The 19,401-nt window shown below is 43.5% G+C and overlaps 1 protein-coding gene across 1 annotated transcript in view; it reads right to left on the bottom strand.

Moving 5' to 3' along the window:
- Positions 1-19,401, bottom strand: part of LOC138801809 (uromodulin-like) — a 59,001-nt gene that overhangs the window by 12,297 nt on the left and 27,303 nt on the right. The window contains exons 10-13 of the mRNA XM_069984907.1: positions 14,730-14,834; positions 9,013-9,221; positions 7,394-7,551; positions 5,181-5,426 (exon numbers count right to left, since the gene is read on the bottom strand). Of these exons, the coding sequence (XP_069841008.1) occupies positions 5,181-5,426; positions 7,394-7,551; positions 9,013-9,221; positions 14,730-14,834 (718 nt within the window). The remainder of the gene's footprint in view (positions 1-5,180; positions 5,427-7,393; positions 7,552-9,012; positions 9,222-14,729; positions 14,835-19,401) is intronic.

Raw genomic sequence — 19,401 nt, 5'->3', positions numbered from 1 at the left:
GATGCATCTGGAAAAGCAGGGAAACATTTTACAGGAATCGCTATTACCGGGGTTTGCGATCCTCTGCGGTATGCCGATGCCTCTCATGGTTAATATATTTAATTAATAAAACACATTTTCGTTGTAATAAAGTCCCTTTCGTTGTTCAATAATTAAATTTAAACAAATCCATCATTGAGCAATTAAATATACTGTTAAAATAAATATATATATATAAATAAATGTATATTTATATATAGATATAGATATATAGAGATTTTGTATTCACTTGCTTGAAAAAGGATCCTATGGATGGATCTGAAACGTTGCTACTGAGTGTATCCATGAGCTAATAAATCACCGTTTTTTACACGACTTGAGAGTGCTGCAGTCATATCCTTCTTGTAGATATAGATATATATATATATATTTTTTTTTTTTTTTGACAGTATATTTAATTGCACAATGATGGATTCGTTTAAATAAAATTATTGAACAACGAAACTGATTTTATTACAACAAAAATGTGTTTATGTACAGGAAGCTCCTTTAAGCCGTTAATTCATATTCCCGGTAAATAGAGCATTCTGTACTAATCAACACTTTACTTTAATTAAAACATCAAATGTTTCTTCTAATTATGTTATCACAATAGCATTATTAGAAGAAACATTTTGAATTATATGTGCGCTCAGCTGATTGGCTGATCGGCTGAGCGCACATATAAAGAGCTGGTCCGCAGTACAGTCACTTCATTGTGCTGCAGACCAGCGAAGAGGACACATTGGGGTGAGTATAAAGCTCTCCCCACCCCCTCCCCAGCACTGCACCCCTCCCAGCAAGGAAGGGGGGTCACTTAACCCCTTCCTTGCTGGGATGGGTGCAGTCTGACATCAGTCTGGCCCCCAAGGGGTTAAGGGGGATGCAATTAATCCTCCCTTAACCCCTTGGCGGCCAGACTGTAAGCAGCGATCTGTAAAGATGCTGCATACTGTAAGGTGCACAACACCGCTCACAATGATGGGTGTTGTGCTCCTGTTTGTGTGTTTTTTTGTGTGTTTGTCCCTTTTTGTTTTTCAGATATCGGTATCCTGTGGATTACGTCGGATTCCATGGACTACGTCGATGACCAGCGGTTGTTTGTTGTTGTTTTTTTTATAAAATGGTCAATGAAGGGTGTGGGGGTGTTTTTATTTGAATTTAAAAAAAATTTCACTTGAGTGTTTTTTTCTTTACCTTATAGACTTAGTAGTGGAAGCCGTCTAATAGACGGAATCCATTACTAAGTCGGGGCCTAGTGTTAGCCGGTATAAAATGGCTACCCTATGGTATTACCCCAGTACCCAATGCCACCAGGGGTACTGGGAAGAGCCGGGTGCCAGTGGTCCCAGAGCGTCAAAATTGGCGCTCCTGGACTGGGGCGGCAGCAGGCTGGTAAGATTTAGGCTGGGGAGGGCCTAAACCAATGGCTCTTCCCACCCTGGTGTTACCAGGCTGCTGTTGCTTGGTTTTTAACCCGGCTGGTTATAAAAATAGGGGGGACCCTTTGCGTTTTTTTTAAATAAATAGATAATTTAAAAAAAACGCATAGGGTCCCCCATTATTTTTATAACCAGCCGGGTTAAAAACCAAGCAACAGCAGCCTGGTAACACCAGGGCGGGAAGAGCCATTGGTTTAGGCCCTCCCCAGCCTAAATCATGCCAGCCTGCTGCCGCCCCAGTCCAGAGTGCCAATTTTGATGCTCCGGGACCACTGGCACCCGGCTCTTCCCATTACCCCTGGTGGCATTGGGTACTGGGGTAATAATGGGGAGGTTAGTGTTAGCCATTTTATACCGGCTAACGCTAGGCCCCGACTTAGTTATGGATTCCGTCTATTAGACGACTTCCACTACTAAGTCTATAAAGTAAAGAAATAAAGACACAAGTGAATTTTTTTTTTTTATTCAAATAAAAACACCCCCACACCCCTTATTGACCATTTTATAAAAAAAAAAACACCAAACAACCACTGGTCATCGTCGTAGTCCATTGAATCCGACGTAATCCACTGGATACCGATATCTGAAAAACAAAAAGGGAGACACACACAAAAAACACACAAACAGGAGCACAACACCCATCATTGTGAGCGGTGTTGTGCACCTTACAGTATGCAGAATCTTTACAGATTGCTGCTTACAGTCTAGCCAAGGGGTTAAGGGAGGATGAATTGCATCCCCCTTAACCCCTTGGGGGCCAGACTGATGTCAGACTGCACCCATCCCAGCAAGGAAGGGGTTAAGTGACCCCCCTCCTTACTGGGACGGGTGCAGTGCTGGGGAGCAGGTGGGGAGAGCTTTATACTCACCATCCAATGTCCCGATGTGTCCTCTTCGCTGGTCCACAGCACAATGAAGTGACTGTACTGCGGACCGGCTCCTTATATGTGCGCTCAGTCAATCAGCCAATCAGCTGAGCGCACATATAATTCTAAATGTTTCTTCTAAAATGCTATTGTGATAACATAATTAGAAGAAACATTTGATGTTTCAATTAAAGTAAAGTGTTGATTAGTACAGAATGCTCTATTTACCGGGAATATGAATTAACGGCTTACTGGAGCTTCCTGTGCTAATTAATATTTAATTAATAAAACACATTTTTGTTGTAATAAAATCAGTTTCGTTGTTCAATAATTTAATTTAAACGAATACATCATTGTGCAATTAAATATACTGTCAAAAAATAAATATATATATAAATATACATTTATTTATATATATATTTATTTTAACAGTATATTTAATTGCACAATGATGGATTCGTTACAATTAAATTATTAAACAACGAAAGGGACTTTATTACAAAGAAAATGTGTTTTATTAATTTAATATGTTAACTATTAGAGGCATCGGCATTCGGCATCATTGCCGGCTATTTTTTAAGTACTCTGTACGGACCGCCTGTCAATCCACGGCCGTGAATTTGCACAGTTCCGGCCGCAAACAATGGTCTTGTTCATTTTTTACGGGTCCATTTACAATCGGGCCATAGGCTCATACGTAGTGTGCACTGTGCAGCCGTATATCGTATACTTTCCAGCGTACGCATCAACCTCAAAACTACGGGCAAATATTCGCGGCACGCACTATGGCCGTACATATACGTAGTTTGAACATAGCCTAACAATGGAAAATCCAGTGATCTGAGCAACTTCAAATTAAGACTGGTCATCAAAACTAGACTAAGGCCACGTTCATCATCCTCTCAAAAGAAAAAAAAGCATATGCACAAAACATGGAAGCACATCACAAAAATCTTTATTATATGCGTTCCAGCCGGGACTGGACTAATCTACCACTCTGACTCAGGACTGTATGTACAATAACAAAAATCCAACATCTCTACCTAGACAGAGACCCAGTAAAACAAAATATAACCACAAATAGTGGAGAATAGAAAAAATTGGAAAACAAATCACCATATACAGTCCAACAGAATGAGAGTCAGATGGGATAAAAAAAATCACCCCACGCGTTCCGCCATCTCAGGGATGTGGGCAGAAAGGTGAGGGGCATAGTATATATACCTATACAACATGTGAGAGCAATTACAGATTAGATAAAAAATCAAACCATGTGCAGGAGAAGCAAGCATGTCCGGCGCCATCTTGGAAGAGCTGCACATGCGCAGTAGCATCAAGAAGCTGCCACTGAAGGCAGAAGTGTATGGGCTTCAAGAATATGGCAGTTTCATATATGACTATAAAAGCGTCTGAGAAGCCGACGCCATTTTGGAGTGGTCACGCATGTGCATTAGCCTTGGAAGATATTGTCATTAGAGGTAAAAGTAACCATATGTTTGCAAATGGTGATTTTTTTTTTTTCCATTTTTTTTTCTATTCTCCATTATTTGTGGTTATATTTTGTTTTACCGGGTCTCTGTCTAGGTAGAGATGTTAAGGGAGAGAAAAAGAAGAAAAAAGTGGGCACCGGCGCCTCGTGTGATACCTCAATACACCAAGGATAAGGATTATGTGAGAAGGTGCTCATCTGGATGCCACTTGGGCTTTGTGCATATCACCCCTCAACAGGGTACAAATCCGAATCCAGGGTCTTGTTTGGTGACAGTCCACTGTATAGGGGCCTACTACCTCTAGAGACTGCTAAGCTGACTGTACCAAAAACACAGGATACTCCCAAAATAAAGGGGCCCGTGGAGAGAGTAAATGAATAAAATAAAAAGGAATTAAGGTACTCACGGTCAGCGCTGTCCACATAGAGAAGTGGCCGAAAGATTTAGAGGTCAGTATCTACTACAGCCATGTGTAATGCTTCCCTGCTGATGTTGTGAGTGTCAGAACGCTACTTCCTTTTTATTTTATTCATTTAGGTAGAGATGTTGGATTTCTGTTATTGTACATACAGTCCAGAGTCAGAGTGGTAGATTAGCCCTGGCTGGAACGCCAGCAGGACTTATGGTGACATTTTAGTGTTTTTAATATAGAGCAGTATTTGGGGTGTTTTCTCCCTCATTTTACTACTCCTGTACATTCATATATTTATGTGGTATTTTTGTATCTATGTCAGTGTTATAATAAAGATTTTCTACTATGCTGCTACTATTTTTTGTGCATATGATTTTTTTCTTTTGAGAGGATGATGTACTACTTATATGCATTGGTTTAGCACTCCATGATTATTAGTGGTGCCCACTAGCTTTATATATATATGAGGCCACGTTCACAGGTTTGCAACAACTGCCGTTGTTTAATGAAGTGCCCGATTGCTTTCATTACTATGACATTCCGGCCGGAGTGTATACACTCTGTATAAACTCCGGCAGAGATTTTATGCGGCCACCCAGGAAACTGACATGTCAGTTTTGTGAGGCCACTTTTCATTGAAATTTGCCACACAAAACTGACAGTGCAGACAATGTAAACTGTGGCTCTGGCAGCACTTTACATTTTCTGCAATGGTTAATTGGAATTCGGGCACACTCGACTGCGTCCGGAATTCTTGGAAGAAATTTTCAAATGTTGGTAACTATGAAACACCAGTATTTTAAACAGCACATGGTAGGTCGTGACCCTTATACAGAATTTGTATTGGAGGCCAGGAGCTTTATGTTACGCCTCTGCCTTCAATATTAGGTAATATAAAGTAAACATTTGTTCCTTGAGCCAAATAGCTTTTTGAGAGACTATTAGTCTGTACCTGTCTTTTATGATGTAATACTTCACGGCATCATCTGAGTTGTTTGTAGGCGTTGCATAGCAGTTCTTCATTACTAAAACATACTGGGAAGTGTCTCCTCCCCGAACATAAACACCAATGTACAGCATAGACTTTGTTGAGAGCATGACTGCTGATCCCCCATAGGGTGTCGTATAACTGCTGTCTTGATAAAGAGCCATGTATGCTGTGAACTGTCCGGTTCCACCAACACTGATATTTGCATAGCTGTAGACATAAAAAGGTTAATACATAAGCCACATGTATAAGTGCTATACAGCAGAAAATATCGATACTAGAGGTTTTTTTGTGTCTGTTTTCTAAAGATCTGCGCTGTTCATGCAAAGAAAATGAAGGCTTCCCTCTGATCTCAGCGTCAACAATTTCAGTGCTTAGTGTAACCCCTTCGTTGCCACACTGCTGCTGTTTGTCTCATTTCTGCTCATACAACATTTGCACAATCAATGCATTAACAACCTCCTCCACCAAATACCATTTATAGCAGTATACCATGGAAACTACAAACCACACATTGCAGTCTGTCCAGTCTATGGCATTGCAGAGTGGAATACTGTATGTGCTGTGCTATTGTGGTGGTGGTGGTGGTCGGGTACGCGTTTTCGGTAGTAACCGGATGGTATAGCATCTCAGGGGTGCTTAGGGTCACTTGGGCACTTGTCACAGTAGCCTGGAGTGGTATTAGACCCACCCTGGACTGTTGGTACCGCCACACATAGAAAGAGGGTAGCACAAGTGTACAGAGATGTGTTGGTGCAGGTTCCGAAAGAGTAGCCCAGAGTCTCGTAGTGAATCAACGTAGTGCAAACCAAGAACAGTACACATAGTGACATTATAATACAGTAGTACAGATCTAGCTGAAGACTTAGGTACTAGTATCTGAGGTAGAACACCAGTGCTTTTAGTAGAAAGGTGCTTTGCAGTAGAGAGAAAGGAGAGAAGTAGCCAGAGGGGCTCTGCCCAATGTAGTAAGTGTGCTCTGCCTGAACAGGTTAAGTACAGAAGAGGTGAAAAGAATACTCGTACTCACAAAGTAATTCGAGCCCCAGTTGTCGGTTATCTGAGTGTAACAGACTCCCAGGATTACCCACTTGTCCTGCACTGCGCAGTAGGATACGTAGACCTTTCTCACAGGAGCTTTGTCCCACTGGGGTCAGTTACTATAGCTTCAGGTAACTGCCCTGAAAGGTGTTCCCTGTTTAGCTTCTCTCTCATTTTTAGAGCTTAGCACTGCATAGTTCTCTTAGCGTTTAGTCGGAGAACTTTGTAACTCAGCTGCTTCTCACACATCCGTCCGCTTGGACCTCCAGCCACTAAATCACACTAACTTCCTCCCTCCAAGAACTTACTCCTCCTACAGGTGCTGTTTTAACACTCCTGTTAGTGGTGGAGCTGAGTGTGTGAGTGAGAGAGAAGAGAAGAGACGGGATAAGACAGAGAAGAACTAACACCTGTGACTGGTTAATATCCAACATGTGACACAAAACAATTTAACCCCTCTGCTACTTCAGTTGTGCATAAATAAAACAGTAGTGACACCTAGTTGGAAAAAACATAACAGTACACCATCCCCTACTTGTGTGATCACGAGAGAGTGACTTACTGAGGTGCCATAGACAGCACCCTGTGGTGGGACACCACGCTATGATTGGACTGACAACTAAGATAGGAACTATCTACATATGTACTACAGATCAGCAATGGTTCCAACCCCCAGAATGGAGAGAATGAGAAATGAACTGTGCACTATGGTGGGGGCTTCAAGGGGCTCTGTACCAGGGTGAGAGTAGTAATACCAACTTGTCGCTAGCCTGAATTTTTAATGTAACTAGCCCAGACAGGTTTTACAAAATTTTTGAAATGAACTTCTTAAAGCTGGCTATGCAGAGCTAACATTTTTTCCCCCAATTTTGGTGTAAGGGGGCTGTACCATAGTCCCCTGGACCCAAGAATGATTGGGCATATTGGATTTTGACATGCTTTATTTATTCTTGGTTGATAAACTGCTGCCATAGAGGCCAAACGTAGCTTTCAAAATTGAAACATATAGAAAATATAAATAAACTTTGAAGGGTGAGGGATGTGGCTGATTCCCTTTAGGATGTACAATCTCTCACACCAAGCACACTACACCTAAGGTATAAAGGTTAGAGTTCAGATGTGAATAAATGGATTACCTAATTATTGGATTTACAGCGATATCCAGACTGACCATCATGTCCAGTGGGTACGCACAAGACATTGTGACAGCCAGTTTATCTTCTCTTGTGATTAACCCAGTAGATGCCAGGGCCAAATTGAAGGTGTTTTTATAAATTGCATGTGTTCCATTGTTCTAAATAGGTAGAAGATATAAACACTTTATACACTGTGAAGAAATGAAACTGTAGCCTACTACATGGACCAATCCAGCTTAAAGGAGTTATCCAGAGAGAAGAAAAAGGTCCTGCCTGTTCTGCTCTCTGGTGCTGCACTTCCTCCCTCTGGCTGTCTCAGACAATAACTTTCGAGATGAGAGGGAAGCGGGTGCATGTTATGGGCATTGTTCAATAGCTGCCCGATATTACCGATTTGCAACAAAATTGCAGATAGGGACTTGCCTACATCAGCCGTCTGGGAAGGGAGGGAGGAGGAGGAGACAGAGAGAAGAGCTCACACACAGATTTCTGTGTCTTCAGCACAAAGCAGCAGTTGCGAACTGGGAGAAGGAGACTGAATAGATAATTCATGGAGGAATAGATAATTCAAGTATGGAAGGAATTGTTAGTCTTACCATGGGCAGCAACATATGAAAAGTTATGTTTGAGCAGAATTCCCCTTTAAAGGGAACCAATCACTTAAAAAACTGCTATAACGGTATGGGAATGTGCTGTGGCAACAGCCAGCACACTTCCCAAACATGCTTCTACACCCCCCGTCCCTGAAGTGTACAGCCCGAAAACTTACTTTATAAATATGGAGCCCTGTATGTAAATTGCCCCCAAGTAGTCACAGTGGGTGGTCCCTGGGCGTTCCGGAGTGGTAATCACGCCCCTCTGGGGGTGATTAGGCTGCATATTTGTGGCGACATCACCGGGAGGCGGGCTGTCCCTAACGTCAGCACGCCTACGTTCTTTCTGTGCCACTCATGTGCAGTACAGGGGGTCCGGACTGCACAGGTGCAGAAAGCCTCAAACTCATTGCTGGATGTCCGGCAATGAGTTCGAGGCTATTTTTCACCTGCGCAGTAACACAAAAGACCATAAAAAATGTCATGTCTCTATGGATGTAGGTGTTTATCCCCCAAGCCTTCAATAGAAATACTTGAATTGCATGATTCGCATGTAGAGAAAAACATGTAGAAGATTAAACACTAAATAAAAAAAAAAACAATTAGGCCTTTACATATCCTTTGTCCCATGGGCAGGCTTGGACCTGCAGCTATGCGAGGGACCATGGATGTGTATTCGCAGATTCCCACAGCCTGTGTGAAAGGGCACGGTCCCCTGCATTCAAGATAGGGGAGCCATGCCACAAATGTGGACCATATTATGGCTTGTCAGCATTTTTGCACCATGGATCTCGGCCCCAATACACATCCACAGCACATATGGATGTATACATGGCACCATAGAAATTGATTGGTCCACATTCTGCCTGTAGTCGCAGACCTGCAGCTACAGACAGAAAAAAAACCCATGCAAAATTTGTGTCTAAAGGAAGCCCAACATACACCAAGCCTTGCTCTCAATAAAGACATAGAAGGAACCATTTTCCAATAGTATGAAAAGAATAATGATCAAGGAAGGTCACATACTGTTATCTGAAGTCCACATCTTCCTGCTTGAAGGAGCGCTCTTATAGAAAACGTGTTTGTGCTCGGATCATCATACAATGTAAAGCAGCTGGTGTCCCCCAGAGCAACAGTATCGGCATTGACATTCACACTCTTCAGCTGACATTTATGAAAAGTAGCTTTCATGTCTATTTCATTACAGGTCAGCTCGGGCCGTATGTCTGTGACAGCTGCAATAGGAAATACATAACTGATAATTACCGTACTTTCAGTTCAACCATAAAAAGATTTCTAGTTAAAGCCACAATGCAGTCCCAAAAGGGCTTTAGTGTAAACTATTTAGTGTTTCAACTCCTCTGTGTTGGTTCAGCAAAGGTTATATTTGCTGCCAGGCTTCCCCAATGGCTTCCCACAAAACCATGGATCTGTATGGCACGAACACCCAACAATGTCGTCTGTGAGCCTTGTGCAGTCAAAGACTGTGCACATGTGAAGGAGACCAAAAGTCTATGCGATCGGAGCATAGTCTGGACCATATAAGTGCATGTCCATATATTTTTAGTCCAGGCTTCGGCAAGTGCTGACTTGGACTTGGCCTGTATTCTATGGCTGTGTGGAGAAAGCCCTACGGATCCAAGGTTTTGCAGACCAGAAAAAGCACTATGGCTGTGTAAAGAAGATCTTTACTAAAGGGAGTAATTACATATAGGAATGTTTCCATGTCGACATACTGTAGCTAAGAATCATGGATAGACTGCCAAAGACTTTGGAAGAACCAATGTTTTTGGTCATAAGCTATATATAATAAGGTTTATATGGTTTGTGTGGGTTGTAGAAATGCAATTTCTTTGTAACTTTAAGGGGAACTAACAGCAGGTTAAAAGACTCTAACCTGTTATTATGTCATCATATGGCTGGTGACGCTGAAAATAATGGTAATTGAATGAGGTTTTGTACTGCGTTGACAGAAATTGGGCAACTGGTGCACCAATGGCTATATTCCAACCCCAGTGCACTAAGTCATCTAATTATTTAATACTATTTTAAGTAAAAAGGAGTTAAATAAGATAAGCAAATGACCTTCCTTCTCAGTGTCCCCAGCAGTATGGGAACATAGCAGCAGGTGAGTCATCTAACCTGCTGTTAGTTTTTCTTTAAGTGGATTGGCTAGTCATGGCATGGAATAGAGGTTTCCAACAATGTCATCAACTGTTCTGGTAGTTATCCTTGGATGGAAGCTTTCTAGGCAGTAAATCCTTTGTTAGGATTAGTGGAATAATTTATAATAATAATTGTCTTTGCTTTTTGCTTTTCGTCTGTTAATGGCCATAACTATTTTATTTTTCCATCTACACACCCACATGAGGTCAAGTATTTTGCAAGACTAATTTTCCTTTTTAATGAGACTTTTAGATTTTTCCTTCTAATATATACAGTACTTCTAAAACAAAAAAGCATTAAAAAAGGTGATCTATATTTTTTAATGTCACTATGAGTACACCAATTGCCAACTCATGTAGCTTTTATTTTATTTTAACAGAAAAGATGATGTAGAGACAGCACACCCAATACTTTCAACACTTTAATCACACCAGTGCAATGTATAGGGCCAGTTCATGGGAGCTCTCCGCTGCGGAATCCCACCTGCCTCAGTGTCAAACAGCATGTCTATGGGAGGGCTTGCGCGCCTCCGCTCAACGCTCAAAGAGTTAAACATGTCAGATCTTTTAGTGGGGGGCCACAGAGAGCGAGCCCTCTCATAGACACGCTGTTTGACACTGAGGGAGGTGGGATCACATGGTGGAGAGCAATTTTCTCAGTGTGAACAACCCCTTAGGCTGTAAGGTGTAGCTTCTTTCAAGCAGATGTTAATCTTTAAGAGATGTTTATTAAAGACAGTGGATTACAAACACTAATGTTAGCACTATGATCAGTTAAACATTTAATATATGGTTTGTTAATGCCAAAACTAGATGTTGTTTTAGACAGACTATATTTAATTTTTAATCAAGTCAGATACAACAGAATTGACCAAGGGAGCTATATACCATGCCCTCAGGTTATGCAACCTATAAATGCTGCATAGGGCTTTGCATTAGCCATTAATTAAAAAATAACACATACAAGCCCTATACAGCATTTATAGGTCAAATAACCAGGCTGAGGGGACTATAAAACATGTCCTGAGGCTGTGAACTATAAATACTGCAGAAGTATCTTCTGTGGCCAATAGCCATATAAATTACCTGTTGCCTGCCCCCCGAGCCCTCTCTATACCCCCAAACCACACCATATTGTATCTGGATGTGTTGGTGCAGGTAGGAGAAAAACATTGGGTTCTATTAGGAGGCTTTCTGTCATTGCATCATTTATATCAGTGGCTCAGAGGGTTTTCATTATATGCAAGGGAGCCACTACTGTTCAACAGAAAGAGGCACAACGTTTTTTGTGCAGTTTTTACCGGGTTTGTGCCGCTGGATTTATGAAAAGGTGCATGCATGTAAAAAGGTGCACGCCTCTTGATATATCTAGCCAGTGTCGGACTGGAGTGCCTTGGCCCACCAGGGGAAAACATTCTTGGGGCCCACCCTTCTGCCACCGCACTTATCTATGGTAACATTAATAAAGGTACATTAACACGGCGTGATATGGGGCAGTGTAGGGCTGCAAATGATTGCTAATCAGCAGGGCAGGTGATGTGCAGCCGACAGCAATGATCTTAGCCGCACAAAAGATCAAATCAGCCGACTATGGGGCATTTGCTTGCATGTCAGCCAATCTCTGGCACTTTTACATGGGCCGATCATCGGCTGAATAGACTTCCTAGGAGCACTTGTTACCGATTATTGGCCGGTGTAATCGCGCTATAAGACAATTTTCTTTGCATGATAACACTGTATGCTACCAATAACACCAGTATATAAAGAGCAAATATCCCCACACATATTACCGCTATACAGTAACTGACCAAATCCTGTATATCAAGACCGATATTACCAATAAACCAGTATACAGGAGGGAAATAGTATCACCATACATATTACCGCTATACTGTTACTGACCAAATCCTGTATACTGAAACCAAAATTACCAGTACACAAGGGGGAAATATTACCGCCACACCACAACCATCACCACCATATTGTTACTGACCAAATCTGGTATACTAAGACCAATGAACACCGCACCAGATTACAAGTAACAAATAATACCCCCACATACTGACTAACACCGCCATTTACTGACTAACACCCCCACATACTGACTAACACCACAGCTGCTACTGAATAAAATCCTCTGAACAAAGATCAATATCCCCTCATACAGTCATATAGAGGTGGCCCCAGCTCTACACCATATACATTACGGTGCACATAGATTTAGTGACTCACAGGGGACGTCTTCTCTGATCGGAGTTCTTCCCTTTTCATCTACTTCTCCATCTGCCCTGGGCCCTTATGAGAACTTCTCCGAGCCACGAATCCACAGAATCTGCCAGAGAAATATATTAGGCTCCTTACTCTGTCACCATCCTCATCTCTCTACAAACTGCACATCTGTATTGGCCTCTTTACACCTTCTCTCAGTGGTTAGCCCTGACTATTGTGTGTGTGTTCATATATATATATATATATATATATATATATATATATTGTGCACACACCTTGTAGATGGCCCCTTGTTCAGTCCTCCATATAGATGGCCCTGTGTCCCTCTACTATAGTAGAGATCCCCCTCTGTGTAATCCCTTTATAGTAGATGACAACCTCTGTGCATTCCCTATTATCAGGGGTAGGGAACCTTGGCTCTCCAGCTGTTGCAAAACTACAACTCCCTTCATGCCTGCAACAACTGCAACAGCTGGAGATCCAAGGTTCCCTATTCCTGCCCTATAGTATATGGCCCCCTCTGTGTAGTCCACTAAAGTAGATGCCCCCTATAGCCTATTGTATACACACCGCACCCAGTATAGTTAACCTTATAGATGCCCCCCATTGTTGTCCCCCTCTGTGTAGTGCCCTTTATAGATGCCTCCTCAGTGTTGTCCTCCTTATAAATTGCCCCCATCCAGTGTCCCTTATAGATGGCTCCCTGTGTTATTCCCCTTATAACTGGCCCGCTTGTGTTATCCATCCCCCCATATAGATAGCCCCCTTATGTTGTCCATCCCTACCCCCCATATAGCCCCTTATGTTGTCTATTCCCCCGTATAGCCCCCTTATGTTGTCCTTGCCCCATATAGCCCCCTTAAGTTTTCCTTCCCCTGTATACAGTCCCTTATGTTGTCCTCCCCTGTATACAGCCCCTTATGTTGTCCTCCCCCTGTATACAGCCCCTTATGTTGTCCTCCCCCTGTATACAGCCCCTTATGTTGTCCTCCCCCTGTATACAGCCCCCCTTATGTTGTCCTCCCCCTGTTTATAGCCCCTTATGTTGTCCTCCCCCTGTATACAGCCCCTTATGTTGTCCTTCCCTGTATATACCCCCCTTATGTTGTCCTTCCCTGTATACAGCCCCCCTTGTGTTGTCCTCCCCCTGTATACAGCCCCCCTTATGTTTTCCTTCCCTGTATACAGCCCCCCTTATGTTGTCCTTCTCCTGTATATAGCCCCCTTATGTTGTCCTCCCCCTGTATATAGCCCCCCTTATGTTGTCCTTCCCTGTATACAGCCCCCTTATGTTGTTCTCCCCCTGTATACAGCCCCCTTATATTGTCCTTCCCTGTATACAGCCCCCCTTATGTTGTCCTTCCCTGTATACAGCCCCCCTTGTGTTGTCCTCCCCCTGTATACAGCCCCCCTTATGTTGTCCTTCCCTGTATACAGCCCCCCTTGTGTTGTCCTCCCCCTGTATACAGCCCCCCTTATGTTTTCCTTCCCTGTATACAGCCCCCCTTATGTTGTTTTCCCCCTGTATACAGCCAACCTTATGTTGTCCTCCCCCTGTATATAACCCCTTATGTTGTCCCCCCTGTATACAGCCCCCCTTATGTTGTCCTCCCCCTGTATACAGCCCCCCCTTATCTTGCCCCCTCTGATAAAAAAAAAAAAAAAACACAAGACTACTCACCTAACCACACGCTCCCCCGTCGGTCGCCGGCCTCCTCTTCTCTCTTCTCTGACAGCAGCTCCGATGTGAAGTCCCGCCGGCGCCATCACTGACCTCAGTGTGCGCCGCGGTGGCTGGGACTTCCGGTATGCGCTGCATGAACCGGAAGTCCTAGCCGCCGCGGCGCACACTGAGGTCAGTGATGGCGCCGGCGGGACTTCGCAACGGAGCTTGCGTAACTCTTGTGATCGCAAGCAAATCTCTGCTTGCGGTCACAAGAGTGATTGACAGGGCGGGAAGCCGTAGGCTTCCCGCCCTGTCAATCACAACACTGCTTACATTTAACTGGAAGCGATTGTTGCGATCGCTTCCAGTTAAAAAGGGAGGAGCAGGGGGCCCACTCCAGCTCGGGGCCCACCGGGGGTTTCCCCGGCCCCCCGGTGGCCCAGTCCGAGCCCGTATCTAGCATAGTGGAGGCAGCTGCACAACAGGCTAAAAAAAATCTTATTTTTAATTTTATTTTTAATCTGTTCCCCTCCCTGCCCCCTCTCTGCCCATATGGCATACAAGTTGCCCACTTTTTGCACTCTTCTTTAAGTTTGCGTTAGGCACAGAGCTTGATACTGTAAATATGGCCCTAAATGTTTATCTAGGAAGCACATGTAACATATTCTCAATGATGGACTTACCAGACACTTTATACTTGTCTGTGCAGTAACATCCATAGCTTCCATCTCTTAGCTGCCATTGTTCATCTGTTGGACATGTCAGTGTATCATTTGCTGTAGATTGATCTGAAAAGGAAAGGAAAATTCTGCCTCAAAAATCTCAGGTCGGTAATTGGATTGGACTATGAGGTCCTTGAACTATGGGTGCAGCCACTTCCAAGACAGATTCTTCTTGGCAGTGACAACTCGCTCGGCCAATTACTGACCACTGGGCTGTTCCGTCTCAGTCAGTGATTGAGCAGGCTGTCATTGTCAAGACTATTCCATCTCAGAAGTGGAGATGGAATCTTGCAGTGGGAGACCCAGAGACTCAGCAGATGGATTGGGGTGCATTGAAGATGTGCTAACTAAAGCAGTATATCAAAAGTAAATAGGGGGTTTAATGTGCCCATACACATTCAATAACTGTTAGTTATGACAACTACCTCTCCCGTCCTCTCTGTATACATGAATGTATGGCATGGCCGAATTTTCATGTGTTCCCTATTGGGAGTGGTAAGTGGTGGTGGCTTATTTCTTGTAGAGCATGATCTGTTGGTGGAGACTTAGGAGGCCCCTTATATCTTATACTGACAGCCAAACATGCTTACTAGTACAAAATTTATGGGGTATAAATAAGGGTGGAGGAGCTCACTATATGTTAAACAAATAAACTAAAGTCTTAGGAAAACACTGATATCCTAAGTGTCAAAAGATAATGAAAGTATCTTGGTAATGATAGCGTGAGTATCTAAAGTGTATGGAGGCCTAACTGTAATGCTGTCAGGATGGGAGGTATGAGACAAGACAGTGGGCACTGAAGCTGGACCCACTCATTGTTCCTATCTACTTGCCTCAGTTGGCCCTAGGCGGCCGCGGACTACCACGAAGGCGTGCCCTACACTTAATAAGTGTAACACTGAACAACACAGACAGTCAAACAATATGGGAGAGTCAAAAAGCCAGGTCAGAACCAAACAGACAACACAGTACAGAATCAGGAAGCAAACGGGTTGTCAAAAAGATCAAGCGGGAGGTCAGGTAATGAGTCAAGCAACAGAGGAATTAGGAACGGGGATTGCAGGAGTAGACAGGGGGAGCTGGGATCAGGGTATGAATGTTAATTGCCAGCATGCAGAGGGGTAATCAGCCAATTACCAGACCAAAAGGAGTCCTCACAAAGCCTGGATCAGCGCAGAAGTACTGAGGTTTGCACACGGCGGTACAGCCAAAGGTCAACCAACCATGGAAAATGTAATAACCATATACCATATAGGTATATGGTTATTACATTTTCCATGGTTGGATGACCTTTGGCTGCACCGCCGTGTGCAAACCTCAGTACTTCTGCGCTGATCCAGGCTTTGTGGGGACTCCTTTTGGTCCGATAATCGGCTGATTACCCCTCTGCATGTTCTTCTTTTACCGTTGATAGTGATGTCCCCTGGAATAGCTGCGGAGTACACCTTTACATGTCCTTAATAGAGTTGTGTCTATAATTTGCACAACTCACCCAGGTGAGTGGATCCCTGCAGAACTTTGCTACCACACTCACTGTCTCCTCATACTACACAAGGAAGCGCCCCCCCTCCCCCTCCCTTCTTAATTGCCAGCAATGAGAGACTGATTCAGCTTTTATTTATGAGGATCAAGAGCCCAGCCCGGATCCTCATTGGACCGGCGCTCTGATCTTCAAGGTTCCGGACAGGCAGAAGCATATGTCAATCAAAGGACACTGCTGCTGTAACTCCTGCATTGCCAGGAGGCTGAAGGCAAGCGGGTGTGTCACACAAAAAGTAAAAACAGGCCCAGTTCACACCAGGCTTATTGCACATTCCTGACAAATGCCATGTATAACTTTTGAAGCTGTATAACCTGTGGCTTTACTGCAATTCCGTGTATAACCTGTGAATAGATACTGAGAATAGAAGAAAGCCTTCATATTTTTTAAGTTCTGAGAGAACAATAGCCTATTTACTGGGCATTGGATTATTATTAACCTCTTCAAGACAGAGCCCTTTGATGCACAAAAGTCTGGGTCAAATTAATGCAATGTTCCTCCCCGCCTTCTAAGAGCCTTCCGTTTACGCCGTTCACCGTGTGGGAACAATAATGTAATATCTTAATAGATCGGACAATTCCGCATGCTACGATATGTAATATGTTTATTTATTTTTATTTTTTTATATTTTTATTTTATAATTGGCAAGGGGGTATATTAAGCTTTTATGGTGGGGGGTTAGAAAGGATTTTTTTTATATACTTTTAAAAACTTTTTTTTCTACACTTTTTTTTCACACTTGTTTTCACTGTAAATTATGCAATCATTAGATTGCATTTACTGATGAATGCTATGCCATAGCATAGCACAGATCAGTGTTATCGCCTAAGAGTAGACTCTATGCACAGATTGCCGAACCGACAGGACGGAGCAATGTCGGACTGGGGTACCTTGGGCCCACCAGGGAAATTGTTCTAGGTGCTTACCCTACATACATACACTGTACATAACCGACGCCAAACCTTTCATGTTAGTACAGCAACCTTGCATACAGCTGTGTATGTGACCAGCGACGTAGTGCACTGTCACTTGTACAATCTTTTCTGTGGCAGCATATGCAAATAGCATAGAGTGACACATAGGTGAAGCAGGAACACCTATCATCCAGACAGGAGTTCTTATTACTTTCATTAAACTACCACGTGTAGAGAATTTTCCTAGTACTTTGGCAGTGTTAACGCATGGCATTTATGCTGGGTTTTTCATGCCATTTTACCATAATTTTAGATACAGTAAAATTGAGCTATCATGATGTATGCAATTGCAATATAACAGCACCATTTATGTAGCAACTTCACTGAAATTGCAACAATATTGCTGCAAAAAAACATTAAAAATGCCACGTGTGAGCACAGCCTTAGAAACATAGATTAGAGAAAAGGAGCATCTGGTCCATCTAGTCTACTCCTTTATTAAAATCTCCAGCAGAGGAGACTATGACGGATTATTCTAGCCTCACCACATCAAGGTGTCACCAAGAATAACACCTCTTAATAACCGCAATGAAAGACATAGCAGTGGTCATTAAAGCGTTTATGTCAATGTGAAAAATATATTTGACCTCAGACATGATAAAGTGTTTGATCGGTGAGAGTCTCAGTGTCTCTAAAACTCCTGATGGCAGCCCTGCCCCTCAATATAAGAGAATACCCCTTAAAAGTTTTTTTTTTTTTTTTACATATTTATACCCTTATAGAGAACATAATAAAAATCCTTTTTTTTACCTCACTGAGCTCCCCGGGTCCTCCTGTGGCTTTTTCTGGTCCCCTGCTGAACGTTCCGGTCGCCATTTCTGAGGCATTGACAACTCACTGGCCGCAACACTGTCCTGTCTGTCAGTGTTTGTGGCATCGGGATCATTCAACAGGGGACAAAGAAAAGCCACAGGAAGATACCGGGTGAAGTAAGAATAGGATCTTTATTACATTCTCTATAAGGGCATCAATACATAAAAAGAACTTTTAGGGTAGCTTCACACGTATCGAATCCGCAGCGGATTCCATGCTGTGAGTTAGCCGCAAAATCCGCTGCGGATCCAGTAGTGTGAAGCTGAATGGGTCCCATACACGCAGTGGACGGGACCCTGCCCCTTTAACCCCACCGCCACCGGCCACCCACAGTCACGGCCCGAAGCATACATTACCTGCTCTGCGCCGTGGCTGTGTGACGCTCCCGGCTCCCCACGCTTCAGCCAATCAGTGCACGGCAGCGCTGATTGGCTGAAGAGGAACGAGGGGAGCCGGGAGCCTGAACAAAGCCGCGTAATGTATGCTCGGGGCCAGGGCTGCGGGCTGCCGGGTTAAAGGGGCCGGGTCCCATACAGGCAGTCCTTAAATCCCAGAGACAGGGATGCAAGTGAATATAGACGGATTGTGTGGCTATGAGCCACCTGGGAGCCCTGCACGCAGACAGCTCGAAGAATGTACCATCAGCCCTATGTAAAATAAATTTTTGCAGTATGTTATCTGTGATGCACCTCTATTAGAATCAGCAGGAACGCGTCACCAAGGGCAGGGGCCCCCCTCCAGTGCATAGAGCCGGGCTGGTGCACAAGAAAAAAAAAATGTGCCAAGCACGGGAACTGGGCAGCGTTTAAAAAAAAAGGTACTGCAATTTTTTTTTTACATAAATCTGATTACATTCGGATTAAGGAATAATCTGACATTCTATACATGTACACATGCAAATATATAGAGATACACACAGATGCGCACACAACACACCTTTCATACATATATCTAATAATACAAACACACACAAATAGACACATACTGCGAGGGCACCACCTGACTTTTACACTGCTACCACTAAGTGTTATGTATATATGGATAGATACACAAATATACAAACACTAACACAAACTAACTTACTTATGCTCTCACTGACACACTGACTTAGTTTATGCAGTGAGCTCCAGGGGTCCACTAGTCACCATTTCCTGTACAGCTTTCAGCCTTTCCCCCTTCTCCTCTGCACCGACAGCACAAAGCATCAGGAGAGGGAATACATCACTGCAGGGAGAGGGGGGATGGAGGGGGCCCTGCTGCTGCTTCTCTGTGCAGCTTGCTGCGTGTACCTGCTGCCACAGGGTTT

Source organism: Dendropsophus ebraccatus, chromosome 9 (assembly GCF_027789765.1).
Source record: "Dendropsophus ebraccatus isolate aDenEbr1 chromosome 9, aDenEbr1.pat, whole genome shotgun sequence".
Classification (NCBI taxonomy): Eukaryota; Metazoa; Chordata; class Amphibia; order Anura; family Hylidae; genus Dendropsophus; species Dendropsophus ebraccatus.
The sequence above is the reverse complement of the archived record's forward strand: the minus strand, read 5'-3'. Positions and strand labels throughout refer to the sequence as shown.